The following is a 26,674-nucleotide window of genomic DNA, read 5'->3' on the forward strand; positions in this document are numbered from 1 at the left end:
ATATCATATGTCCAAATGCTATCCAAAACACATCTCAGACACATAATAAACAGTCCTGAGTATCCTATGCTACAAGTCAAACAAATTCGAGTCCACTTCACTTTCCACTCTAGCCAATCTTCCCCAGAACCTCACCCCAAACCAGCACATCGACCTTCTTCCTTGGCGGCAACACATCCGCAACAGTCGGTCTGACAGCCACATTCTGTGGCCATTGCTTGCCTCTATCGACCTATGCATTACCTTAGCCCGATTTTCCTCCAGATGGATTGTTTGGAGCATCATAACTCCTTGTAGGCTTAGAACTCACTGCCGTGCTGCCAGTCAGGGACGTGAGACGCTGGTAACCGTTGTAGAAGTCCCTGTACTTATCGCCAGAACTGCCTCGATCGTCGAGCTTAGGATTTGACAAGCGTGGCTGGGGTCGTGATGAGGACGCAGATGAAGTAGTTTGGTCGCGGCCTCTAGGACGGACCTGTGAGTTCGTGGGGAGAGAGTGGCGTGGGCGAGACAAGGTGTCATTGACACGATCATGTGTAGGTCTCCTGGGCTGTTCGGAAGCAACTGGTAGCGATCTCCTTGCCGGCTTTGGTGTCGGGAAAGGCTGTGGTTGTTGCCTAGGTGTGCTGGGCTCTGTACGTGCTATAGCAAGCTCCTCGAGTGCTCTTTGCAGTGTTTTCGTGTTCTGAATAATGCCTCTCGTAAACAGAGTATTGCGTATGTTGTCTTTGTAGAAGCGATAGTACGGCTCAGGGGTTTCTGCTCGATCGATACAGTCATTAGCGTACTGGCGATAATCTGTCCTGTTACGAATGATGAAATCGTCCCATTGCCATTTTGGTACCATCTTATCTGCTTGTTCAAGCTGGTACATTTGATTACATTGATTCGCAAAGTGCGTCTCATTTCCGTCGTACTCCGGATACGCCTCTTTAAAGGACTGGAAGAGCGTCTTATTGCCAGATTCATCTACATTCTCGGATGATGTCGACGAGGGTCGGGCATGTATCGGAACTGGACCGCGTGTAGGAGTACCGCCCGAACGAGCTTTCGAAGGGGTGCGCGGTTTAGATGACCGAGGCGTTGGGCTTGCAATGGGCTGTGCTCTTACAGGGCTAGGTTCATCGTAGAGCCCTTGATGTCGAGGCGATAGGCTAGGCGATGGCTCCTTTTTCGTTCCCACACCAAAGCCATCAGTTTCCATGATGTCGCAGTCATCTTCAACAGCCAATTTGCTTGTAGGCTCGGGTGCGTTCTCAGAGCTCGTTGTACTTGAGTTGCGTTGCTCCCGAAATCTGCGCATAGACTCCTCCCGATCCTTACGTACCGTATCTGTTAGGTCAAAACCAGGCGCAGCGGCATCTCCAAAGTCGACACGCTTGAGTTCACGCCTTTTAGATTGCCGTCGGTTGCTTTTGGTCGGCGAAGCAATAGACTTACGTTTGGCAGGTTGTGAGGGGTGATGGGGTACCATCGGTGGTGCCTCGGAGCCACCGTTGTTCAGAGATGATGGCGCTGCGTATGGGGTTGCATGCGACGTAGATTTAGGTACAATCTCGCCATATTGATCGTTCGGTGGTTTTTGTGTAGTTACAGTAACACGAGCAGTTTGCTTGTTGGGATCCTTTGCGTTTGAAAGACTGTCGGGCATCTCCACGTCTCCAACATTATCGGTATCTGCAACCTTGACCTTGTCATGGTGTACTTCAACTTCCTTGTCCTCAGTGCTTGTATCTTTCCCTTGTGTATGCGACGAATGTTCTTTAGTGGCTTCAATGATTCCAAGGTCAGCGAGGTCAGATATACTAGGCGTATCATATGTACTGTGGACTATTGAGGTAGATGATGTGGGTTTCGACTGGCTGCTCGAGGTTTGTGGGTTTTTAGGTACCGAGGCATGCTTGCCTTTGCCGTATGGGGTTTCTTTTACATGAACTATTGGACAGCGCAGAGGGACCGCATCTGGAAGCTTGTTGCTCGCTAATGGTGGCTGTGTTCGTTGTACAAGATCTTCGCCCAAGGCTTGTGGGACAGACTCTTCCATCTCCATCTCCACATCGGAGTCGGCAGGAGCAGCAGGAGCAGGCGGCGAAGATGTAAGATTGGCTGGATTGTCCTCATCCGAATGCGATTCTTGCTTCCCCATGCTCGAGTCTGGAGGAAGTCCCTCTTGAGGCCTTGTCGGATGTTCTGGCGGCTCTGGAGTGGCTGGCCAGGACACCTGGCCAGCTGTATCGTCATCTTCCTGCGTAGGTACAGGCTCATCGTCTTGCGTCTTTGAGGCCAGAGACTCGGGTGATGGATCCAGGCTTTCTGGCGACGGATCTATGTCTGATTCTTCATCGCTATTGGCATCTGCTATCTCATCAGCTATCAGATGGATATCCTTGAGTCTCAAATGGGGCATGTTTCCATGTTGGAAAGGCTGTGTCCCAGGTGGAGGTTTTAGCCAACTAGTTTCTTTGCTCAGACATTGCGCCTGATCGTTTGGTACCTGTAGCGTCTTGCTATTGAACACAAAGCCTTTCATCCAAGAGGGTAACGTATCAGTACTTTTTTCGGTAAGATTTTGTTGGATGTCGTGCTCTTCGACTTGAGTGTGTTTGGCAGCTGCTGTAACCTCAGGCACGACATGCCCTGCTTTGTGGACCCTGTTCTCCTCATGGTTCGGCGTAGACGACGCAGCTTTTCCCTTTTCAGCGTCTGTCCCGAGCTGTGTTGGTGATCGATGCGATGAATCTGACGGGGGCCTAGGGGGGTCATCTGTGGGTGGAGCGGGGTCATTTTGCGGCTTTCTAAAAGCCCACTGGACAAAACCTGGCTCAGAATTCGTGGCGCTTGTGCTAGTACTGGGCTTCTTGCCCTGGTTTATGAGGCTCAACAATCTAATCGGTCTCTCATAGTCGGCGTTGGCAGTTCCTGGTCGTATTTCGACTCGTTTGGTGTTCCCAGCCATTACTGGCTCCAGCCTGTTCACTCCTATAATCTGAGGCTCATCATCTTTGCTCGGACGCGGACGCAGGGGTTGTGGAATTTGTGTCCCAAAGGGTAGTTGAGTGTCCTGCATCTGGGAGTGAAGGTCATTGCCATCTGACATATTGCCGTTCTGATGCGTAGCCTCCGCCGCGGCGTCGTCTTTTGCCTCTATGTCCGTCTTATCAGGACCCGATGCTAAGCACCGACGGTCTTCGAGCGCTTGGATGCGACGCAGCTGCTCTAGCAGATTTCCAATCTGCTTGCAAGCGTACAGCGATGTTAGACTTGGGCTGCCCCGAGGTTGGAATTGTTGGTAGCTCTCGCCTAGCCAATCAATCTGATTGAGTACCAAGCGCAGCCTTTCGGGAGGCGGCCCGTATGAGGTGAATCGGACGGTATATTTTCGGACGGCTATGGTCGTGCCTGTGGCCAGGTGTGGGACAGCGGGGTGTCGTCGGAAGAAGTCCAGAGCGCAATCGGGTGTGAAATGGGAAATTATGTGATTCCGGCCGTCGGTGAGCGTAAGTGGAGAGACCTGAGGTTTTGAAAGTTAGGTGGGATAGCCCGAGGCGGTGCGTGATCACATGCCTTGAGAACCTGCAATGCGCAGTCGCGTTTGGGGTAATGGATGACATCCACGGACGAGCCGTTATCGTGGTACACGCTCCGCTGTCTACCAAGCTCCGCCCTGGCACGGGATTTTTTCTTCTCGTGTCGGTCCTGGAGCCATCGGCAGCCTAGCAGCAGCTCTGACTCGAACGTGTCCTCAAGCCAAGCGGTGAGACGAATGGCCATAAAACGTGAGCTGCAGGCGCGAGCGGAAGACGCGACGCGTCTGGTCCCGGCGAGATGCGTGTAGATGGGGAGGAACGACAAGCCGTGTGCGGGGTAGAGGAGAGAGACCGCATGGTACAAAGTCCAGGCAAAGAGGACCAGCAGCTGGTGTCTCACTTGACCCCAGCGCCTTCACGTCTTGTGCGACTCTTCACGGCGGCTGCATGGCGGCATCTCGTAGCCAAAACGCGCCCATGCCGAGCAACGTGGGGCGGCGGAGGTGCAAGAGGCCTGAGGCGGAATCTCTTGGCGGCTGCGCGTCATTGCCCGCCGCGTATCTTGCATTCCTAGCTTGGTATATATGCACCTCGTGATGCTTCAGCTACCCGAGCTGTCGCCCTCGAAGCCTACCGTCGATGCCTGCAGTCTTGGGTGCAGGTTCCATGAAGCCACTCATCTGGCCCCCCTCGCCGCCGGCCGAACAAGCAATATACGTGTAACGAGCTTGCAGACATACATTGTCGATTCCACCTCGCCCGCTACCTGACCGTGATTCCCCGTGAAGCCTGATGCTGTCCTTCACTGACCACTGTCGGACGCCGCTCGGCCTTCACATACCCGACACTATTCACCTCACTCGCAGACGCCCAATCCTCTAGACGCAGCCATGTCTCGAGACTCACGGCGGGGGTCGTTGCAACCGCCCTCGCTCTACCAAATGCATGCCACAGCATCACGATCCGACACGCTTACCACCTTTGACGACTTCACCGTCCCTCCAGCCCCGAGCTCGGTTGGCGAACCAAAAGGCATAGACCTCGTACAAGGCGGCTTCAGCGGGCTGTACAGTCGCCTCAGAGCGTCAGTGGGCGGCGTCAGGGAACAGTCTCAAGATGGCCGGAGTGCATCTTCATCTGTATCCAAATCTGCAGCAGTCCACCGTAGCCCAGGGGGAACTTCCATGTCTTCGCCCGTAGCCACGTCCAGGCCGTCGTCGAGCATGCAGTCACCAGCAACAGCCACCTTCCCTGACGCCCTGCCTCCTTCTCGCGACTCCAACATGTCCAGTACCACTCTGTCAAGTAAAGCTTCGCTAAACGCATCCAAGGCTTCCCTGGGTACCACGCGCTCCCGACCCTCAATATCCACGAGTGTGGACACGGCGCACACAGCCAAACACGACGACTCGTCCATCTTGAGCCCTGTGAGCATCCACTCCAGGCACCAGAGCATCTCCAACGTAGACCTGCCGAGGAGCAACACGCCACGAGATCCCGCGCTAGGAAGCCAACGGCTGAACTCTCCCCACTTCCCTCCGAGCCGAGACAGCACCTCACGAAAACGGAAGGGCGACGTCGACCTCGTTGGCCAGGAAAGTGACGATACGGACCAAGACGACATGGTACTTGTCAAAGGCGAAAGTCAGGCAGGCGAGAGCGCCAACTTCAAGGCTGTCTCAGATACACCACGTGAAAGTCTGAGCAGGGTCAGTTCCCGAGCCGATAGCCAGTACCAACCTGCCCGTTCTGCGCCGAACAAGGCCAGGGAGCAGTCTGAAAAGTCTCCGGAAAGAATTTCACTCACTCGCGCCGCTGATTCTCAGGCGACTATACATGCACCTGAGCCACAACGGCCGCCGATGCTCCACGTTGGCCCTTCACACCTGCCAGGCTACCGGCCTTCGAGAGCCTCCTCTTCCGACGGTCTCAGTTCCGTCGTCACAACTTCCACTATACGCACTCCTGCTGTGGCTCCTATAGATGAGATACAACGGCAAGCCCAAGCTGCACCTGCTGCACACAACATGTCGCGCAGCACTTTCACTCAAATGCGACGAAAGATCCTAGATCGCGAATTCTGGATGCGCGATGAGAATGCTAAAGCATGTTTTAGCTGTGGTGATGCTTTTACCACCTTCAGACGTAAGCATCACTGTCGTACGTGTGGGCAGATCTTCGACTCCAAGTGCACGTCCATCGTCTCAGGCAAAATCTTTGGACAGCAGAGCAACCTCAAGGTCTGCAAACCGTGTGAGAGTATCATATATGGCCATGACGATGATTCTTCCGACTACACAGACGATGGTGATCAGACTTCCATATACGACAATGGTGACAGAGCCGAGTACTCGGACAATGACGAAGCTGATCACGTCGAAAGTGATCATACCAAGATCGGAACACCTACCATCAGCATACCCATGTCGCGGAAGGTAGGCAGTGAGAAGAAACGCCGGTCGCACGTCATAGAAGTCGGCCCCCAGACTTTAGCCCGCCCGAGTTCTTCACGGTCTTTGCGGTCGTTGGGCGGTAGACCCCGGTCGTCGAGCCACAAACGCCACCCGTCTAAACACCAACACATGCGCCATGTTAAGCATGACGATCGTGCCCCCTTCCATCAGTATCACGACAATTCGCGTAGCCAACCGAGTCTGTCAGCTTTTCACCACGATAACATAATTGACCCTGACCTTGCGCCGTTCATGTCAGACGAGGGCTCGAGCGAAGAAGATCATGCCAGCATCTTCGCAACTTTGAGAGAAGACCCTGCTGCCAGCGCAAATCTGGATAACGAGAGAAGTGGCTTGGGCGGCCTGTTGGCTGCGATGAGAAAGGGCAAGTCCAGAGCTGGTGACAGAAGTGTCATCGGCGGCGGTCATGCTCGAGATGCAGACAACATTAGCATCACAAGTCGCAACGGGAATCGCCCGTCGCGACGAAGGAATCTCAGCGTAAGCAGTATAACTCATCGAGCCTCCCCGAGGCGGTCTAAGAGCAACACTCTGTTGAGACCATACGCTGGCTTCGGTGCTAGCGGGCCAGGAACGCCGCAACTCCAGCCGTCTCCTTCGCCAACACCCCCAGGGGGGAGGATTACTCGCAGCGCGTCGATGCAAGGAATGACGCCCAAAGTCGAGCTTAACAAAGCCAGCCTGGATCATGCGCGAAAGCTGTTGATACAGATGCTCAATGATGCCGGTGTTCCACGCGCGTCGAGTTGGGAGAAGGCCTTGATCCCAATCTTACGTCAGTGTACCGATGATGTCAACCCTGACGTCGACAGAGGCGACGACATCGATGTGAGGAACTACATCAAACTCAAGAAAATTCCAGGTGGCAAGCCAAAGGATACGGCATACGTCTCTGGGGTTGTTTTCACCAAGAATGTCGCCCTGCGAAGCATGCCTCGCAACATACCTAATCCGAGAATTGCGATCATTACTTTTGCCATCGAGTACGCGCGACACCAAGCACACTTCATGAGTCTCGAGCCTGTCATTGCGCAAGAGCGGGAGTACCTCCGCAATCTTGTCAGTCGTATCGCGGCCCTTGAACCTCATGTCTTGCTCGTACAGCGCAATGTGTCTGGTCTGGCACTCGAATTCTTGGAAAAGGAAGGAATTGCTGTGGTCCATAACGTGAAGCCTACAGTTCTCAATGCCGTAGCGCGATGTACCAACTCGAAAATGATCTCCTCAGTGGATAAGTTGGCGATTGACCCGTCTCACCTTGGATCCTGTGGCAGCTTTGACGTCAAAACCTATATGCACAAGAATGCGAGAAAGACTTACATCTTTCTTTCTGGATGCCAGAAAGAGCTTGGCTGCACGATTGTTCTGCGAGGTGCTGAGAGCCATGATTTGGTTAGGCTCAAACGTGTCACTGAGTTTATGACATACGTGGTGTACAACCTCAGGCTCGAGACTTGCCTAATGCGCGACGAGTTTATCGATACACCGACAGCTTCTATCACTGGTACTATTGCCCCGAACAGTCATGATCAGGACAGCTTGCAACCCCAAACCGGTACAAGTGATTCCGCTTCCCAACATACCAGCGCATTATCCGACGGCGGCGATCCACAGTCTAACGATGCTGCACCATCATACTACAGCGACATGGTCGAAAACCACCGCACTAAGATCCTTTCGTCTTCGCCTTTTGTCAAGTTCATGCAACCTTACCTGCTCGAACAGGCTCGTCAGTATGAAGCAAAGCTTGGTCATCTAAAGAAGCTCAAGAACCAATATACTGCTGATGAAAACGACGAGAAGCCAGGAGAGATTGGCCGAAAGTTCGAACTCGTGCAACCTGAGATGGTTCACACTGTGGTGGAAAAGGCTTCGAAGCAAGTGCGCGAGTTCCTATCTGCAGTGCACGCGTCAGAGTACGACAAAGCAATGCATCAGTACCTGACTCAAAAGCGACAATGGGAGCAGTATCTCTCAGGTAACACTGATCTTTACGACCCTTTCAACCACCAGAAGATTGCTGTTCTATATAGTGTGGTCAATACCACAACGTCAACTCCGTGCATTGGTCCGGAGATTATCGCGCTTGGCTTCTATCAAGAGCACGACTATGACGATGGCTTCACACCAGACTGCACTCTGGGTCAATATGTGGAAGATCTATGCACTTCTGCTGGCGTTGCTTGCGAAGTGGGCAACTGCGACCGAAGGATGCTCGATCATTCCAGGCAATACGTCCATGGAGAAGGTCAGATGACGGTCATCGTCCAGAAGCATCCGCCAAAAATAAAGGGCATGTACCAGACCATTCTCATGTGGAGCTGTTGCAGGATATGTGGCCAGGAGACCCAAGCGTTCCCAATGTCTGAGTGGAGCTGGAGATATTCTTTTGCGAAGTACCTCGAATTGACTTTCTGGAGTATCAAGCTGCATCCGCGAGCAGGCATATGTCCACACGACATCCACAAGGATCACGTCCGCTACTTTGGCTACAACAATGTTGCTCTTCGTATCCAGTACGATCCCGTCCCAATGTACGAGGTCATTGCGCCTAAACCAAACGTGACCTGGAAGGTGGATAGCGACCTCAGATTAAAGAACAGCCAGTACTTGATGATCGAGGAGAAATTGGACTGCTTCATGGACTCACTTCGCGCCCGCATCCAAGGAATACACGTCGAAGATGTTATTCCTGAGAAGGTAGATTTGTGTCGAAAGGAAGTTGAGATACTCCTGAAGCGCGCAAATGAAGAGCACGAATGGTTGAAGGCTAAGCTTCAAGACAAGTACATGAATTCAAAGTACTACGAGATCATCCCCATGAACCGCGCAATCCGCGCGATCCAGGAGAAGGCTATTGCCTGGGATGTGACGTTCTTGGAATTCGAGCAGCAGTTCTTCCCATCTGAGCGGGACATTAGGAGGTACGCGAACATGCAGCTGAAGAGATTTCTAGAGCGCGACGAGTCCACGAGCTCGTTGGCATCTGTCGATGAAGGCACAGAATCGGGTGCAGATGATTCGTACATCGATGAGAAAGATGAGTCGATTGCTCTATCGCCTAGGCCTTCCAACATGTCGCCCGAGATGGCTCGCGATATGTTGAGCTCTGTCGTCAAAGAAGAGAGTGCAGCTAGCGATCAACCTGCAAACGATGAAGAGCAGGCATCTGAGCCCAAGACGCCTACGCCTCCCAAACTTAATTTAGACTTGCCAATCCAAACTCCACGCGAGGCCCTCGAGCGAGAGGATGTCCGTCATCTAGATCTGGCGGTGCCTTCCAACTACCCCGATACTTCTACCATCACCAACGAAGAACTGACCCAGACTCCAACTGTTGCCTCCGATCCAAGCAGGTTTGACGAGGGGTCACCTACACCTACTAGTCTTCCCAAAGTAAATCCGATCGACAAATCTCTCGCAGAAGCTATCGAAAACATGCCTAGTAGTCCATCTCCGGTGCCATCAGCTTCCACTCCAACAGCTGAGAGTAAGATACCGCGACTGGTTGAAACTTGTCGACGTGAGACAGCAGCCAGACCAACTTCACTCGTTAGGACACAATCCCAACCAGGAAATATCGCCAAGCACCTAGGCCCTTTTCCAGGCTCGACCACTGTCAACAACGGGCCCACTAGTCCAAAGTCGAGCGCAAATGATTCTTCGAAAGCTTTTGAGCGTATGACAGAGCGACTTGGGCTAGGATTGACAACCCCAAAACAATCCAAGTCCTCATCCCGGATACCTCGTTCAATTCCTTACAAGAGTCAGAACAAGGTATCGAAGATTGCACAACATTTTGAACAGCTATCACGAGAGTTCCAGAACCAGCGCATGCGTGAGCGACGTAACGATCGGGCTAGACAAGTGCGCGCGTTCCCACTTGCTTCTTCTAAACCAGTTGTTGAGGTATACAAGAACGTACATGATGCAGTTCAAGAAAACGAAGATTCTGACGAAGATATACGTACTCCAACCCCTCCTCGCGCAAGTCTAGACAATAGCACACTTGGTGATAGTACCCTCACTGAACGTACGGACGACGGAACAACGGCGCTACACTCACCAGTCGAAGAACGAAATTCCCAGGACGCTATGGCTCAACTTCCAGGCAGTGACGCATCATCCAAGTCTCCAAGTCACTTTCCGTCAGATATAGAGAACGACATCAGTGATACAGAGATTACACCCGAAGACATACCTTTACCTGAAAGCCTTTCGGGCTCCAAGCTTCTAGACCTGAGTGACTCGCAGCTAGAGAACTCTCTTGAGCTGCCCAAACACGAGAAAAACACTCTTCTCAAGATCCTTACCAGCTTCTGGTCCGAACGCTCAGCAAGCGGATGGACACCACTCGAATATCCTTTCTCTCAGATTGAACACGTTTGGGAGAACTCCGATATCATTATTCGAGAAGACGAGCCAAGTTCCATCATCGCATTGGCCCTGTCTTGTCCCGATTACGTTGCTAAGCGGCAGAATTTCCGCGATGACCATTCAGCCGGCGATGGTGTTATGGAGACTTTTGAAGAGTCAGTTGAACGCAATCTCTTGCATGAGGAAAACCACAATATCCGCTATAGTTTCACGAATCGTGGGGTCAAAGCGCATTGCAAGATTTTCTATGCCCAGTCCTTTGACGCCCTCCGCCGTAAATGCGGTGTGGCAGAACGTTTTGTTGAATCCCTATCCCGCTGTTCGAAGTGGGACTCCAAGGGCGGGAAATCCAAGTCTATCTTTCTGAAGACGCTCGACGACCGCTTCGTCCTCAAATCGCTCTCTCCAGTTGAGGTGCAAGCCTTCTTCAAGTTCGGCCCCAATTACTTTGCCTTTACGCACCAGAATCTCTTCAAGTCACTGCCTAGTGTTATCGCCAAAATGTTTGGTCTTTTCCAAGTCCAGATCAAGACACCCACGGGCCGAGACTTTGATTGGTACATGCTGGTCATGGAGAACCTGTTTTACGATCGCGAGCCCAATCGCCGTTATGATTTGAAGGGTAGCATGCGCAACCGCAAAATCCAAGCCACTGGCGAACGCGACGAAGTTCTTCTCGATGAGAACCTTGTCGACATCATCTATTCCGAGACGCCTATCTTTGTCCGTGAGCACACCAAGAAGCTACTCAAAGCCAGTGTCTTCAACGATACGCTCTTTCTATCGCAAAACAATGTCATGGATTACTCCCTCATGGCGGGCTTCGACGACACTCAACGCGAGATTATCGTGGGTATTATCGATTGCATCCGTACGTATACTTGGGACAAGAAGCTGGAGAGTTGGATCAAGGACCGCGGCAAGAACAAGCCTACCATCACGTCACCGCGTGATTATCGTAATAGGTTCAGGATTGCTATGGAGAAGTACATTCTTCAGGCGCCTAATTGCTGGCATCAGTTCAGTGGCAGACTTGTTGGGCAGGGTGTTGATGGACGGAGAGCATTGGTTGAGGGAAGGAGCAGCATGGAGGGTGGGCATAAGAGGGGTGTCAGTGGTAGTAGCGCGGGAGGAGCGAGCACTGTGAGGGATATGGGACGCACACTGGCTTTTGGTGGGGAGGGTCGTAATGCTCGGAGAGCTTGATGAGATCAGACTGATATGGCTATGGGGCTCTTGGCTAGTGCAGCGCTGGGACGGGAGCTTTAATTTCGATAATACCTTGTGTTACAAGCTTAGATGGATAGCACGGACATACACAAGAGTAGTACAATTGCATATTGCTACTTCTATGTTCGGTCTTTCCTCAAACCTTCACCTAACATGCTGACAACACCATCCACATCTCCCATATTATCTTTCCCTTCCCTTTCTACAACATCAGCCAGCCCCTGAAACACACTTGCAATCTCCCTGAAAACCTGCGCATCACCCTTCCAGCCACCCTCTTCTTCAAAACACGCTCCAATCTGGTTCATCTCTTCCACCCAACGATACGCTTTCCCTGTGCATCCCACAACACTTTTCTCCGCCTTCTGCCTCGGACCAACGTTATACACATCCATATACTCGAGTAGCGGGTTCAGTACCCCAAGCGACGACGCAGTAGTAAAGGATTGCAAAGCCAACGCCGTGAAACCTTTCGACAGCGCCGCGAAACAGCATTTCAGGCCAGACGCTGTACCAATTTCCGGACCAAGATACCGTGTATTCAGCACTTCTGCCAAACGGGCACCGGAAGCTGGTGCTAAGTGAAGAGGGTGCGGACCTGATAAAGGGATATCAGGTTTTTTCCACACATTTACTTCTGTCTCTGATGGCGATGGTGGTGCGCCGATGATGCCGCCATCAACGAACCGCAAGCCTGGCGCATTCTGCTTGAACGACCTCGCTATGGTTTTCGCTGTGGACGGGCTGATGGCGTTCAAATCCAGGTAATACAGTGGTTTCTGCCCTCCGTTTGCTAGTGCGACTTCCACGCGTTTTGCTGTGGCGATGGCGTCGCGGGGTGGCACGATACTCAGGATATAGTCTGCAGTTGCTACTAATTCTTCGTCTGTGTCAAACAGCTCGATTCCAGCGGACTCTGCGCGAGACTTTGTGGCGTTGCTTCGAGCGCTGATGTTTGTTATTATGCGGTAGTCCTGTGCTTTGAGGAGTTGGGCGATGCCTAGGCCCATTTGGCCGATAGAGAGAATGGCTATTATTGCAGACATTTTGGAGGATTTAGCTGGCAGTTGTGAGGTTGGAGAGATGAGGTGTTGAATTGCGTTCTAGGTACTGTAAGGGTGATGGCAAAGTGGGGTCGTATGGTGGGGTGAACGTCGATAGGAGCGATTACGCTTCCAGGTAATCACGGCAGTTCGAGGCTCATGGATTGCGCATAATCATATAATATTTTAGCAAGCAAAATTTTTATCAAGCATTCTTGGTCCAACGGTAGGATAATTGCCTTCCAAGCAATTGGCTCGGGTTCGACTCCCGGAGGATGCAACATCTCTTTTTGGCTCTATAATGGTGAGAATCTTCCTTTTTGCCAAATGGCGCATTCAGCCCTCTAGGTAACTTGAAAAAAACAGACTGCGGTCTTACTCTCTTGTAGAGCGCTACCTTGCATTCCTTCTCTGTACACCTTTTTTATTTGTCATATTTAAAACTAATATATCTCATTCACACTGGAAGCTATGGCGTTACAGTCGCTGTCAACGCCTTTACAATTTGAACTATGAAGCTACAAAAGCTCATCCGCTCCCAGCCAACATGAGATCTGGAATGCATCTACACAAACTCAGCAAACTCGTTTGGATTACTGTTATACGTATACGCGTACCACCGCTCGTGTGCAGAAATGTGACCACCAGTATACGTGGCTGAAGCTACGCAAAAGTTTGTGAAAATGAACCATTTTCACCAAGAACTGAAGACTCTTTCTCAATTTTCAAGCTGCTGCCTTATCGTAACATCCACACAACCTACTTGTTCGGACAGTATTCATCGACCGCCCTATTCGCACAGTCACTGCCACCATGCTGCCAACACTGACTGTCCCAGCTATTGATAACCATAAACGTACTGTAGAAACACTGGTCCATGTATTTCGTTTCGTTCTCACAGCGGAACAAACAGCGGGAGCAATATCTCTTGTAGCCACCAGCTTCAGCCTCACAAACTTCAAGAGGTGTCGCTGGAGTTGGAGCTGTAGTGGGAGTTGAAGTAGGTGTTTGGATAGCGCTCGTTACGGAGCTGCTGGTTGCAGAAGGCGTTGGCGGTATACCCCAGTTCTGTTCGATACAGTAAGAATTTCCGAGAGTGAGATTGCAGCCATCTGCGAGAATTGGATTCTGCTCGACACGTTAGTATCAGGGGAATGCGTCTTGCTGTGTTTAGCCGTACGTATGTCTTCAATTGCGCCTCTGTAATGCCCCAGTATTCACTTATAGTGGCACATGTGTCAGTCTCCGTAGCGACGTGCCACCATGTGCAGTCCGAGATGGTATCTGGGGATGCGGTAGTTGGAGCCTCGGTTTCATAAGCCCTAACAAGCAGCGGTATTAGGGCGAGGTGAAAGGTGAATGCGGCTAACATGATGTAGATATAAGGGCTGTGAGATTTGCTTTTACTTTACGAAAGGATGAGTAGGAGGCAACTGGAAGTGCGAAACACGGAATCGCTTTATACAAATGAGCAACCTGTACTCGGAGTGGGTAGCCTTGCGCATAGACCACGAGCTGCCTGTGCGGTACATTAGCCGCACAACACGTTCTAGGCTGCCATCGAGGCTAATGAACAAGCACCTGGAAAATGGCATGAAAGATCTCGCTTCCCAGGAGAAAAGAAGAGATTCTGTAAGATGGGGCAATTGGCTGCCTGGCAGGAGCAGGAAGCCCACATGCCCAGGTGGTCACGGCCCCTTGAACGCCTGATGGCCAGGAATACACATGTTCTAGGCAGGAGCGATGGAGAATGGCTCAAAAGCCTTAGCTCATATGGCAACGGAAACTTCACAAAGCATCCATGAATAACGCGACAAAAGCTGGTGATGACCCTTGTTCCAATAAGCCTAGTGTATAATAAGGGGGCCGCTTCCCGTGTCAGCCTTGACTTTGAGCCGTCCGAAGATGCATCACCAAATCATGGTGTGTCAAATTTTTGCTGCAGCAGCAACCGCATAATACCTAGTAGCCCGAATGATAGAGTTTATCAGCATATTGCAAGACGGCCGTCGATCTTCCCTTTATCAAGCCTTACCACGCTGTGCAATACCAGCCTTGCTCCGAATCAACAGCCCCAAACCAAAACTCGTAAACCAAAACATTGCACTCAGAAGACCAAATGCCTGCGCAGCATTCCATTTGCTGCATAATCCGTTTCGCAAACTCATCTCATTCCAAGCCCAGGCACTACCACAAGACATGGCGTTGGTGTATGAATCTTGCAGCAGCCCAAACACAGCGCACCATGCGCCGCAGAAGAGAAAATCGCTCAAGATATTCAGCATGTGTGACGTAGTGGGAAGCAGCCAGGCCAGCGATGCGATCATTGATACAGCGGCTATGATGACGCTGTAGATAAGGTGGCCGTACGAGCCGAAGTGGTCCTTGTGCTGTTGGTGGTGCAGGAGGTAAGATGCCAGGGCTAGTACAACGGCTGCGCAGACAAATTGCGCAAAGCGCAAGGCCGAAGAGACGAAGCGGGAGATGATCATTGTGATCTTTTCGAGAATGGTGGCCTGAAGTTACTGTCTTGTAAGTGATGTTGAAGGTTGAGGTGACCAGTAGCTAAAGAGGTTGGTTGAGGTCGTGGGTGTTATTGTTCTGTTCTTGCAAAAGAGGTAGGATATATATACTTGCCCGCAAGCGGTGGACCGTTCAATCGTGGAGCCAAATGCGCCCACTGAAATTTAGTTGGTGAATATAAGTGAATGTAGGATGGAGCTAGAGTTTAGTGCTGTTGCTTCCATTCATATAGCCACGGACCAATGGCCTCTGTTTGACATTGGTGATGTTTGACGTGCCATCAAACTACCGGTACAGCATTCATTCTCCAGGTGAATCATTATTCTAAAGCGTCATAAATACCCTTCTCCGCCATGAACCACGCAGGAATGACCTTGGGATCTCCATTGGGCAATACCTGCGATGCAAGGATTCCCGCAACCCCCTTCTCTCTATCCACCCACCAGAAACAATTACACAAGCCCATCCACCACAGCGTGTTTGCCCCACGGCCAGACGGACCAGGCTCGATAGTGATGAATCCGCCAAAGCCCCAACCCTGAGGAGGGTTTCCAGGCTGAGGATACATATCCGCGGATTGGTTGACCAGCAAAGGATCTGCGGGCGGCACGTTGCCGCGTGCGAAATCGGGTTGAGAGGGAATTTGGTTCTCCCACAGGAGATCCACTGACTCTTTGTTGAGGATGCGCTTTTGTGTTTGTGGGTTCGTTCCATCGTTCAGTAGAACAGCAAGAATCTTTACGTACTCGCTCGGCTTTGACCAAAGTCCTGCGCCACCAGATTGAAAAAAGTCTTTTTGGTCTTCTTTGGCGCAGGAAAGCGGACCTTTGTAGAAATGTTCACGCTCCCTAAGCGTGCCGTCGGTGTCACGCTGGTGCATATGCGCTAAATTTTTCTGAGCTTCCTTGGAAGGAAACATGGATGTGCCTTCTGCGGCGATGCCCACAGGCGTGAAGATGTGCTCTTGGAAATATTCGCCTAGCGTCTGGCCAGTGACGCGTTCGATAATGAAGCCTACCCAGTCCATATTAATGCCATATTCCCACATGCTACCTGGCTGGTTCACCATCTTCGCGTCAAGGATCTCGCGCTTGTCGCCGCTTCCGCCTTCGATGCCGTCCGCTTGGAGCCTCGGATCAGCGAATGCATATCCAAACCCCGCTGTATGGCTCAACAGCATGCGCATCGTAACACTCTTCTCTTGCTCGACGCCGTTAACACCATCGGCATACACCTTCTTCTCAGATATTTCCGGCACAGTTTTCTTGACGAATTCAGCATCGTCCAAAGAGACCTTGCCTTGCTCAACAAGCTGCAGCAGAGCTATGGCAGTGACGAGTTTTGTACATGAGGCAACCCAGAAGATCGTACTCTTGGTGTCTATGGGCTCACTGGAGTCCACACCCAGCGTACCTGAAGCATGTTCGACAAGTGTTTCGCCTGATTTGTCGATGGCGTGGAAGGCGAGACCAGGTGAACCGTCCTTGACGAAGTGGTCTAATGTACCCTTGATACCTTCGACAGCCTTGGCGGAAAGAGGCATGATAAGATAATGTTGCGTTCAAACGATGATGTGGAAAGTCGAATATAGTAAAGCATAAACATGATTCGTGTTTCTCTTATAGGAGATTTTGCTATATACCGAGGGTATTAACGTACCATTTCCCATACTAGGCATGCTACGCTACATCCATACAAAAGTGGATGAAGTGCGCAACTGATTGTGCGAGAAGAATGCTAAGGGTCATGCAAGAGACCAATAAGAGATAATGGGCACGGATGGCCGAGAAGATCGAAGACTTGGAACGTTGTGTTATTGATATTGGACCTATCAATCGTCCATGCAGTCATGGTGGAAGACCCTCGCTTGCCAGCCTTACCCCGCAGCGGGGTATCGAGTGGATTGTTCGTACAGTAGTGCGAATGCGAAGCTGAGAATAGTGCGCCACAAACACGCGTCTATTGTATTCTCGCATGAGAAGACTTCTGAGCTAGCTCTTGTCTTGCACCTTGTGGATAGTATCGGCTAGCAGCTCATACACTCTCCAGTCCATGTGTTCATCGTTCGCGAGTGGTTCGGTATAGTCACAATCCGGAGAGGTAGACGAATGTCTGTTTGAACACCAAAGCACATTGCAACTTGGCAATCTGACGAGGCATTCAACCTCGCTTTAGTGCTGATTTCAGCTCTTTCAAAGCAGCCATGACCAGAGGGACGGCAACAGGACCTAGTAAGGGTAGGTACACAGCGACCTTGTGCTCATCGGGAAAGTAGACTTGACCGACCATGGAGCGTTCGAAAAAAGCTTTCTCGGCCTCGACCTCTGCAGCGCGGGCGTGTTCTAGAGCGCTCGGGAAGCGACCATCTCGAAGGTAGTCGCAAGCTTGTTGCAAGTGTACAATGGTCTCCTGCGTGGAACGGGCAACGTTATCCGGGACTGGGATGGAAGGAAGCTTTTGGTACACCTGAGCTAAAGCGCCTAGAGTAGAAGAGGCGGAGAAGATGAGTGATGCGGCTCGGACACGTTCCAGTGTCGAAATGCGGAGAGGCAACGAAGCAGGGCTCTGTGGCAAGCCAAACAACGACATCAGTTGATTCGAGAACGTGTGCATTGCTGGAGCAAGCATCTCGGCAGTCAAAGCAGGCGGCGTGTTTGCTTCGCCCTCCAAGTTCAGAATATGTACGCCACCCCATTGCGGGATCAACCAGCTGTTCCCAGCATTTTCCTTGACCAGGAGTGGCGACTGTGAGTGATCCGGTACATACAAAATGAAATTGACCGTCGGTCCCTCGCCGATGCTGGGACTGAGGGGCCACTCGGCAGCATTGACGAACCCACTAAGATCCTCCTTGCGGAGCGTCCATGCCTTTGTGCTTTCATCATACTCTGGCTGGCGAACAGAAGGAGCAAAAGTCGCGTAGAGTTGTACTTGCGTGTCAACGGTGAAGTTGCTGATGGCCGAGAAGGCGTCAAGAAGAGGGCTCATGTACGTCTGGAGTGCAGTCTCGATGTCCCACTGAGAAGGGGCGTAAGAAGGGCTGAACAGAGAGAAAGTCAGGTGGTATGTTGGAGCATACTTCAAGGCGCGAGTGGACTGGCGTTGGAGCTCTGCCGACGTTTCTGGAGAGAGCGCCTTGACCTTGGCAGCATGTGCGCCGGAGGTAGCCGATAAGACATGGGCCAACTGTGCCTGCTCCTCCGCAAATATGTTGTGTAGTTCCTGGGCGAGGAACGTGGCCAGACTGGAGCCAGTAGACGACTGCGAGGGAATCTGGTTGGGCGAATAGTATACGTCGAGTGTTGGCGAATAAGGCTGAAGGTGTGACCGAGGCGTCGTGCCTGTTTCGACCGGTATCAGTCGTATGACCAAAGCGACGTCCTTGTCATGGCTTTGGATGCTTGTTCCGTCACTAATGACTTGTTGCGAGGCGTTTGGCTGTAGTGGAGAGTCGGCGAGCATCAGTCGGAGATGGTGCGCGGAAAAGTCGTTGACGTCGTCGAGGGCGTGCTGTGTGGTGCGAAGCAGATGTTGCGCGTCCGTCAAGGGCATCGGGGCCTCCACTGCTATCCGCAGAGGGAAGACTGGCTTACAGACCTGCCATCATGTTAGCCATATTTTTGTCAAGGTGCCCAACTTGTGGCATTGCTTACCTTGCCCTCGGCCCAGTCCGTCATGTCCTGTAGCGGCAGTTCCGCCCTGTAAATGGCCGTTGTTTTCAGCCATATTGGAAGGCCCAGAAACACGACTACAGCCCAAAAGGAGAAGATGGATAGGCGCCGCAGCCACAAGCTCTCCTTCGTCTCTGGAGGAGGCCGCTTCGGCGATTCGGCGGCAGCTGTTGGCATTGAAGAAGACAGAGAGGGTGCCTGCTTCAGTTTGTCCGCCAGCGGCGCGTCATTATCAATCGGTGCCGCCATGATGCGGTAGACGTGTTCGTTGCTCCCACCTCGGGCCATGTCGCGCTACCACGCGTGCTCCGTGCGCATTACCGATCTAGCCTCTCTACGTAACCACGCCGTTCACAACCTGGAAACTCGATCATCACGGCTCCATGGAATTCTCTGCCTCTCAACCACTGAATTCGTGTAACTAAGCTGGCCTTCTTCAGCGCAATTGTTGCCTTGGAATTATTTCACCCCTAACAACCCAGCCATAGCACAAACTTTCATCTATGAAATGATCACCAGCTTGGTCCCCCATCTCTATCGATTCAAGAAGACGTATGCAGACAAAGCCGATTAAGCGACCAAAAGAAAGCAGTGGTCAAGTGGGCCCAAGATGCAGCGTAATTGAGTTCCAGCTTATGTCATGTGCTTTCTAGCGTACAGCCTCTTGACGCCAGTGGAAAGTCAGAAGGTACGTTCAAGATGCGTCAAACTTCATGCTTGTAACTTTCAGTCTAGTGCCTGCTGAAAGCAACGTGACCTTTGGTCGTTCACCTCTCTACGTTCACCTCTGATGGTTGACGCGCGAACGATTGGTCCGTGCACGTCAATCAGGAAATACAGATACCATCGAGTCTTCAAGTTGTCAAAACCCTTTCATTTGGTCACAAACTGAGTGCTTATATAGAGCGGTACCTTAGATCGATTCTTTACAGTTTACAATCGGTGTTTCAGGGACGCATGCGATCGAGGTGGTCCAGCAAGGGCCAGGACACCGAGAGGTTGGATCGACGCTCTGCCCCGCCAGCTAGTCTACTTGCAGCCACCAACGGTCCGTGCTATGCGGGGTTGCATGTCTGGGGGAAGCAGGAAGGAGCTCGCGGGTGCTCACGAGATCTATAGAAGCTACCCCTCCCAGCTGAACAAACTTCGCTGCTTCCCTTTGCTTTCTCACACGACAACTTCATGCTCACTCCCACACCCTACTCGATTCATTCCAACCCACATTCTACATCAAATCATTCACAATGAGTGCAATCGCTGACAGCACCGATGGCCCTGTCGAGCAGGTCAAGGTGCTGTTTGCCCTGTTCCCGGGCTACAACACGCTCGACGTGGCAGGTCCCCTCGAGGTTCTGAGTCGCTCCCTCCAGGACCTCAAGGACAAGTGTCAGTCAAACTCTCGCCCAATTCGTTCTTTGTTGACATGAAGTAGCCAGCAAGGCCTTCAACTGCCAATTCGTCGGTACCGCAGCTGCCATGACATCCGTCCAGGGCCTCACCATCAAGGCAGACATGGACTACGAGGTGAGCCTACATGTACGGAGTCTCACAGCTTAATCTGACATTCGCCCTAGGACGCCAACAACGAGCTTGAGGACTTTGACGTCCTCATCGTTCCCGGTGGTGAGGGTGTCTTTGAGGTCCTCAAGAACAAATCTGAGCCTCTCGGACTCCTCACCAAGTACGTCGAGCTTCAGGAGAAGAACCCTAGCAAGGAGCGCACTATCCTTGCCATCGACGTCGGTGCCCTGCTTCTTGCTCAGCAAGGTATGCTCGAAGGCCTCGCTGCTACAACCCACCCAGACTACTACGTCCGTCTCGAGACAATCTGTCAAGACGCGGCTAGGCGAGACATGTCCGAGCGCACGGATGTCATGGAGGAGCGTTATGTAGTCAACAACGCCCGCTTCGACTTGGGCGAGAACCCTGACGACAACCCGTAAGTAGACTCTGGATCGCACTGGCGTGCATCGCTGACTATCCCAGGTACATCATCAAGAAGTCGCGTGAGCCACCAAGCGCTCCCGAAGGCACCAACACCGGACATGCCCGTAGGAAATCTATCGCTCGCAAGGGCAGCAACGCCTGGCGTGACTCTCGCCGCCGCGAGTCTATCGCTAGGCGTGCTTCCATGCCTCTGGGCGGTATGCGTGTCATCACCACCGGTGGTGTGACTGCTGGGCTCGATGCCAGCCTTTACTTGGTGGGTTCTTTGGCTTCCCACGACTCGGCCCTGGAGGTCGCTCGTGCTATGCAGTATACTTGGGTCAAGGGCGTTACGGTCGATGCGATCGATGTTTGAGCTACGGCTCCCGCGCGACGAGCGAAGGCGTGTACGATGAAAGGGTTGAACAGTGATCGGATTGGTCATCTGAAACATGTCGGGAATCTTCAAGATTTACCACGACGAATCATGTGAGGATTCATTGAGGAGTATGTAAAGAATCAAGAAATTCTGAAAGTCGTCCCTGATGGGGTAATGCGTGGTGAGAGATGTCGACAGGGAGTTGTGCCGACGCGAAGCTCAGGCGTCTCCACAGCTCCACTGCAGGCGGGTAACCGTGCCTTTGCTGTTAGCGCGCGCAGGCCGAACCTCCTGCATTACGGCATATAAATTATGCAGCGGTCACGTATTCTGCATCAGCTCGCCCGCAGCATTCGGAGCATCATCGCCGATCACCTCAGATAAAGTGTTGCATCACGACATTGGCCCCTTTGGGCCCACTTACATATGTCAAGACTGGAAGGAGACGGTCTGCACTACTAACCGGCGGGTCTGCCACTCGTGTACATTATTTGGTCGCGGGTTACTGAGATCGGATCCATCTCATATAGTCGTAGATGCAGAAAAGCTGACACAGAACCAGTTACATTCGTCTCATGGGAAAGCCTACGTGCCACTGAATGCCGATATACGGTCTTGTCCTAGTAGTCTACAAAGAACTCGCACACGGACGCCACTTGTTGACTCCATTACCTCCCACTCCAAAGCTTCCGTAGGCATAACGACCAACTCTCCTCTTTTTCGAATCACCGTGCCGCCATACGAACCCGAAGTACTGGCGCGACTCTGCAGCCGTCCAAGGCGTATTACTTGCCACGTTAATACGAAGCCTTTGGCATCCTGCGAACAACCATCATCGCTGTTCTCTTGGTACCCCATGTAGGTGCCACACTCATGCCTGCCAGACCAACCGTGACGAAGTGCTCGATGCTCGATGCTCGATGATTCCCCCATCAACACCTTCTTGCTACCAAGGGCAATTTCGACATTGAGTGGGTAAATAATCGGGGTGAAAGTCGCTTGCCGCCCTCGATATGTGAAGGAATCAAGGAAGACCGCTCTTTCAACCGACGAGGACGATAGTCAGAACGATTCACTTTCCGAAACCACTGCAACATCCGGCGAGAAAGTATACCTATATTCGCTACTGCTCTTCTTCTCCCAGCTTCTTCGGTTGTCAGAGCCTGGAAGTCAGAAGGTCCTTGGAGAAGCAGAGTATACAAACCAATGAATCTAAGCAATATGCAATGAACTACAAGAAATCAAGCTGTTGCGCTGGGTACTCGACCCGGCATTCCTGACCAATGACAGCCATCCAGTGACGTCCTCGCTTAGACCTGCCTCCATGTCCATGCACCTTCCCTAATGCAACCGTCATGTCTTGGCGAAGACGAACCTAGGCAAGCCACAAATGTCGCAACACATGGGCACGATGATTGGAAGATGTGTATCCATTATGTCTTGTTCGCGACTCGAGTGTCTTGGCCTTTATAAGCGTGCCCAGGAATATTGTCTTGGGATATATAACCCTTGGGCTATTGCAACCTCAATCTAGCTTCCCAATGCCACAACAACGCGTATGAGTAACGCGTATCGCCAATGCCGCTCCAGTCTCTCATAAGCTCGCTCCGGCGGCGTAGCCGTCGCGCTTCGCCTCCTCCAGCTCATCTGCAAGCCAATACTCAAAAGCTCGAATGGCGTCTTTTGGACATCTTCACGCGCATGTGGGATTTGGGCTTCACTGCTTTCGGGGGCCCACCTGTGCACTTTCAGATCTTGCATCGGAGATTTGTCGAGGGTTTGGGATTCCAGGGTGGGAGTAAATGGTTGGATGAACAGACTGTAAGTGTAAAAAAAGCAGCATATCTGATGTCGTTCGCAAAGAGACATTGTTCTCTCCCGTATCCATCCCACCTATCAGAGTGTCCGCACAACTGATCCCCTCACCTGTAGTATCAAGAACTCTTCGCAATATGCCAAGCTCTCCCCGGCCCAGCCTCAACCAAGATGTGTTTCTGCATTGCCCTCCTACACGCAGGCATCGTCTCCGCCGTCTTCGCCTTCCTCCTCTGGAGCCTCCCTGGCGCAATTGGCATGTATGGACTTTCCCTCGGCGTACAGAAGATGCCGGAACGTCTCCCTCCCATCGTTTACGCTTTGCTTTCCGGATTGAACGCCAGTACCGTTGGAATCATCGCACTAGCAGCTGTTCAGTTGTCCGAAAAAGCCATCAAAGACCGTGTCACACGCATTCTGGTGATATTTGGTGCATGTGCGGGTCTGTGTTATAATGCGCTATGGTACTTTCCCGTGCTAATTGTTATCGGCGGCTTTACGACCGTGATGTGGGATATTTGGTTGAGACAGCGTGTGGATAAGATGAAGGCTGCATATCATGCTAAAAGGAGGAGAGCGAGAGATGAGCAAGGTGACGCAGAGGAGGTTCAAGCTACAACACAGAGCATTCCTCTTGAGCTTACGCGTCCGGAAGCTGTAAAGAGGAGACAGTGGGCGGGCAGCGTGACAGATCGCATTGTGCCTGAGCGGGAAGAGGCGAGAAGGAGTCATGCTGGGGAACGGCCGGTTGTTGATGATGTGGCTGCGAAGAATGATGCCGAGACCGTTGCACCTGTGGCGGATGTCAATACGCACAACATTTCTGTCAAGGTTGGTGTGTCACTCATCGTGGGCTTCCTGCTCTCCTTCATCATCGTTATGGTTATCCGCGGTACGGTATCTAGCGGTCGGCTATTCAATCTCTTCTCCAACATGTAAGTTTCTCATCAAGCTACCTACCCTGCGCTTCCTACTAATCGCACCACGCAGGTATCTTGCCGGCACCATCATATTCGGCGGCGGTCCCGTAGTAATCCCTCTACTGCGCTCCTATGTCGTAGACCCAGGATGGGTTTCACCTCGGGATTTTCTCCTCGGCCTGGCTATCATCCAAGCCTTCCCTGGCCCCAACTTCAACTTTGCAGTATACCTCGGTGCTCTGACCATCGCTTCGGCACCCGGTTCTACGCCAACCATAGTAGGCGCCCTTCTCGGTTTCATCGGCATCTTCTTCCCCGGTATTGTGTTGGCAGTCGGCGTGCAGTCTATCTGGCAGGTCATGCGCACCAAAGCATGGGTGCTCAGTCTACTAAAAGGCATCAATGCGACGGCTGTGGGACTTGTCTTTACGGCTGTCTACAGGCTTTGGGAGATTGGTTATTTGACGCCAGAAAGTACTGATGGAAAGAGTTTGGCAGATGAGCCCTGGTGGGTAGTTGTTGCTGCGTTGGCCTACGCAGAGACGGCTTGGTTTGGGGTTCCACCTGCTGTGGCAATCATCATTGGTGCCATCCTAGGCCTGGGGTGGTATGGAGCTGTTGGGCAGTGAAAACTTTTACAATATAGATCGATATCAGGAGGAAAAACGCCAAGAAAAGCAATTCGGTCTTATGGGTAATTGGTCACCCGATCCATTTGGTTCTTACACCAGCTAACAAAAACCAGTCTAGTGGTAGTACGTTCTCCTGTGAATTGATCCGATTAACAAATTTCTAACATTCGTTCTCAGTGATTCTCGCTTAGGGACGTTCTATCAGAACACAAACCCAAGCACAGCTTGCGAGAGGCCCCGCGTTCGAGTCGCGGTAAGACCCGTCTTTCTTTTTGCTGCAAACGATATCAGAGCGTCGCTCTAGTCACCTCAATATGCTAGGTTCTTGCATATGTATAATGATGATTATTTGTACTGCAAATCGCTATCATTCTGTGCACCCAGAAGTCTTATCCTGGTAGTAGTTTTTGCTATATGCTCGTTCTTATTCTGTAACATCTCCTGCCGGCTTTAACATCTTCGATATTGGAGCGTACCCTTTCCCATAGACCATGCTGTGTTGCTCTCCCGCGTTGTGGGACCTACTCCATGCATAGATAGCAGTTTACGTTTTCGAATAAAGCTTGAAACCAATCTTGTTGTGGTCAAAGTAGATGAGTCAATGAATAAAATGCAATTGTGCACCGTCGTGACTACCTGTTGTACAAACGCTAGCTACAGCTCATTCCGAAGAAGATGAGCAGGGGAGATGCAACCCGATAAAAGGACCTCGACCAGCCAGCAAAAAGAAAATACTAACAATGCTCAAACAGAGCTGAGCCCATGACCCCAAATAGTATGTTATCAACTCCAGGCACCGAAGCTAAAAAGAGAGAAACCCCAGCAAAACGCCATGACCTGCCAATAACCCCGAAGGAAAGTTGTAACCACCACGACCACAGAATAACATCATGATGTCCATAAAAACATGAGTCACAACCAAACGATCGGCGTTTGGCCTACTTGTAGTATCCTCCATTCGGCGCGGAAGTCGACGTGTTCGGGTCGTAGATCTGACCACCGCCGTTGTGGATGATTGGTGGCTTGCTGTACGCTTTGCTGCGTGACGAGCTACCCGAGTTTGTGTATAGGCTCGAGGATGCGGCAGAGTAGGCTGCAGGGATGTTAGACTCATCATTGAGACATGCCCTGATAGGAGCAGGCAACGTACATGTGGATGAAGTCGAGGGACGGGATGCATAGGCACCCTTGTTCTGACTGTAGGAGCCGTAAGACGAGCTCGACGACGACATGGTTGGTTGGTGTTGAGAGTGTTGGAGGCGTTCAATGGCCAGTGGTGATTCGAAGGATGAGATGAGTGATCGTCGTGTAAAGTGCGGTTGACGGCGATGAAGCTGGGGTTGGGTGTATACGAGACAGTAAGGGCGTATGGCGGGTGTGATGAACCTATACTGTTGACTGAAGACCACACGAGAACAACTCTGACTCTTTTGAAGATGCTTGATATAGCTGTAGACTGAACAATTCTTTGATCGATTGACTGATAAAGAGAGGAAAGAAAGCAATCACCCACCTTACTCACAACTATTTATTCCAGGCAGACAGAACCTGAGGCCGCCAATCTACAAGACTCACCTTTCGCACCGTTGACTGTTCCTCCGTTGCCATCGGAGCTCTCCTACGCTCCATGTAACGCCGTTGCCTGGATAGCTGGGCCAGGCGCGTGAACGACGTGGATGACTGCGCGATTGCGATGATTCACACGCGTGGCTATGTTGCCTCGGGACAGGTCCTGAGGCAGGACACGCGTAAGGGAGCGAATCAGCGATTAGGCAGCCCTTTTTGGCACCTGCTCGATCTGCCAAGAAGAAGAGTCATCGCCGGTGGGTGTGAGTTCACCGAAGTAATCAGTTCATCCGGGGTGGGCTAGATCTGCGGTATGTCTAGAAAGGGCTGAGTTGGTGAATTGGGTGGTGTGTAGAGTGGATGTGTTTCGCCGTCTTCTCCTGCATGGCACATCAAACAACACGAACGTATTGGAAGGCAGCAGGGAATCTGTCGGAGACGCGCTATCAAGTGACGTGCACGACACCCCAGGCGACAGCGATGCCAGAAATGGATAATGACAAAGCGGACAAACTGGTGAACAGAAAAGTCACCGGTACCGAAAGAAGAATAAGGTGTGGGGGCTAAGGGAAAGATGGATGCCTGAAACCA

At 51.8% G+C, this 26,674-nt stretch overlaps 8 protein-coding genes across 8 annotated transcripts; 3 read left to right on the top strand and 5 right to left on the bottom strand.

Moving 5' to 3' along the window:
* Positions 1-244: 244 nt before the first annotated feature.
* ACET3X_005380 (uncharacterized protein) lies at positions 245-3,771 on the bottom strand (the record flags this gene model as incomplete). The annotated part of the gene is made up of 2 exons (XM_069451578.1): positions 245-3,511; positions 3,565-3,771. The coding sequence occupies 2 exons, from the start codon at positions 3,769-3,771 to the stop codon at positions 245-247; spliced, it is 3,474 nt and encodes a 1,157-aa protein (XP_069307424.1).
* A 646-nt stretch (positions 3,772-4,417) lies between these two features.
* Positions 4,418-11,584, top strand: ACET3X_005381 (uncharacterized protein; the record flags this gene model as incomplete). Its single annotated transcript, XM_069451579.1, has 1 exon — positions 4,418-11,584. One exon carries the CDS (start codon positions 4,418-4,420, stop codon positions 11,582-11,584), a length of 7,167 nt encoding a protein of 2,388 aa, XP_069307425.1.
* A 1,476-nt stretch (positions 11,585-13,060) lies between these two features.
* Positions 13,061-14,097, bottom strand: ACET3X_005382 (uncharacterized protein). Its single transcript, XM_069451580.1, has 2 exons — positions 13,832-14,097; positions 13,061-13,779 (listed from the first exon to the last, which is right to left on the bottom strand). The coding sequence occupies exons 1-2, from the start codon at positions 14,021-14,023 to the stop codon at positions 13,411-13,413; spliced, it is 561 nt and encodes a 186-aa protein (XP_069307426.1). The 5' UTR covers positions 14,024-14,097; the 3' UTR covers positions 13,061-13,410.
* A 1,396-nt stretch (positions 14,098-15,493) lies between these two features.
* ACET3X_005383 (uncharacterized protein) lies at positions 15,494-16,717 on the bottom strand (the record flags this gene model as incomplete). The annotated part of the gene is made up of 1 exon (XM_069451581.1): positions 15,494-16,717. The coding sequence occupies one exon, from the start codon at positions 16,715-16,717 to the stop codon at positions 15,494-15,496; it is 1,224 nt and encodes a 407-aa protein (XP_069307427.1).
* Positions 16,718-17,334: 617 nt separating this feature from the next.
* On the bottom strand, positions 17,335-19,094 carry ACET3X_005384 (uncharacterized protein; the record flags this gene model as incomplete). Its single annotated transcript, XM_069451584.1, has 2 exons — positions 17,335-18,771; positions 18,828-19,094. 2 exons carry the CDS (start codon positions 19,092-19,094, stop codon positions 17,335-17,337), a joined length of 1,704 nt encoding a protein of 567 aa, XP_069307428.1.
* A 908-nt stretch (positions 19,095-20,002) lies between these two features.
* Positions 20,003-21,327, top strand: ACET3X_005385 (uncharacterized protein). The gene is made up of 4 exons (XM_069451585.1): positions 20,003-20,231; positions 20,278-20,369; positions 20,420-20,784; positions 20,832-21,327. Exons 1-4 carry the CDS (start codon positions 20,090-20,092, stop codon positions 21,145-21,147), a joined length of 915 nt encoding a protein of 304 aa, XP_069307429.1. The 5' UTR covers positions 20,003-20,089; the 3' UTR covers positions 21,148-21,327.
* Positions 21,328-21,495: 168 nt separating this feature from the next.
* On the top strand, positions 21,496-25,056 carry ACET3X_005386 (uncharacterized protein). Its single transcript, XM_069451586.1, has 6 exons — positions 21,496-21,651; positions 21,713-22,971; positions 23,083-23,900; positions 23,956-24,579; positions 24,631-24,640; positions 24,695-25,056. Exons 2-4 carry the CDS (start codon positions 22,729-22,731, stop codon positions 24,512-24,514), a joined length of 1,620 nt encoding a protein of 539 aa, XP_069307430.1. The 5' UTR covers positions 21,496-21,651; positions 21,713-22,728; the 3' UTR covers positions 24,515-24,579; positions 24,631-24,640; positions 24,695-25,056.
* Positions 25,057-25,455: 399 nt separating this feature from the next.
* On the bottom strand, positions 25,456-25,749 carry ACET3X_005387 (uncharacterized protein; the record flags this gene model as incomplete). Its single annotated transcript, XM_069451587.1, has 2 exons — positions 25,456-25,610; positions 25,668-25,749. 2 exons carry the CDS (start codon positions 25,747-25,749, stop codon positions 25,456-25,458), a joined length of 237 nt encoding a protein of 78 aa, XP_069307431.1.
* Between the last annotated feature and the right edge of the window lie 925 nt (positions 25,750-26,674).

The sequence above is a fragment of the Alternaria dauci genome, chromosome 4 (genome assembly GCF_042100115.1).
Source record: "Alternaria dauci strain A2016 chromosome 4, whole genome shotgun sequence".
Lineage (NCBI taxonomy): Eukaryota > Fungi > Ascomycota > Dothideomycetes > Pleosporales > Pleosporaceae > Alternaria > Alternaria dauci.

Excerpts from the sequence above, each read along its gene's own strand:
- ACET3X_005382 (XM_069451580.1), bottom strand. The coding sequence starts at position 14,023 with ATGTTAGCCGCATTCACCTTTCACCTCGCCCTAATACCGCTGCTTGTT. Across the intron at positions 13,780-13,831 it reads AGGCGCAATTGAAGACATAC|AATCCAATTCTCGCAGATGG; the intron begins GTACGGCTAAAC and ends CGTGTCGAGCAG.
- ACET3X_005385 (XM_069451585.1), top strand. The coding sequence starts at position 20,090 with ATGAGTGCAATCGCTGACAGCACCGATGGCCCTGTCGAGCAGGTCAAG. Across the intron at positions 20,232-20,277 it reads CCAGGACCTCAAGGACAAGT|CCAGCAAGGCCTTCAACTGC; the intron begins GTCAGTCAAACT and ends GACATGAAGTAG. Across the intron at positions 20,370-20,419 it reads AGGCAGACATGGACTACGAG|GACGCCAACAACGAGCTTGA; the intron begins GTGAGCCTACAT and ends CATTCGCCCTAG.
- ACET3X_005386 (XM_069451586.1), top strand. The coding sequence starts at position 22,729 with ATGCCGCTCCAGTCTCTCATAAGCTCGCTCCGGCGGCGTAGCCGTCGC. Across the intron at positions 22,972-23,082 it reads AATGGTTGGATGAACAGACT|TATCAAGAACTCTTCGCAAT; the intron begins GTAAGTGTAAAA and ends CCTCACCTGTAG. Across the intron at positions 23,901-23,955 it reads TTCAATCTCTTCTCCAACAT|GTATCTTGCCGGCACCATCA; the intron begins GTAAGTTTCTCA and ends CGCACCACGCAG.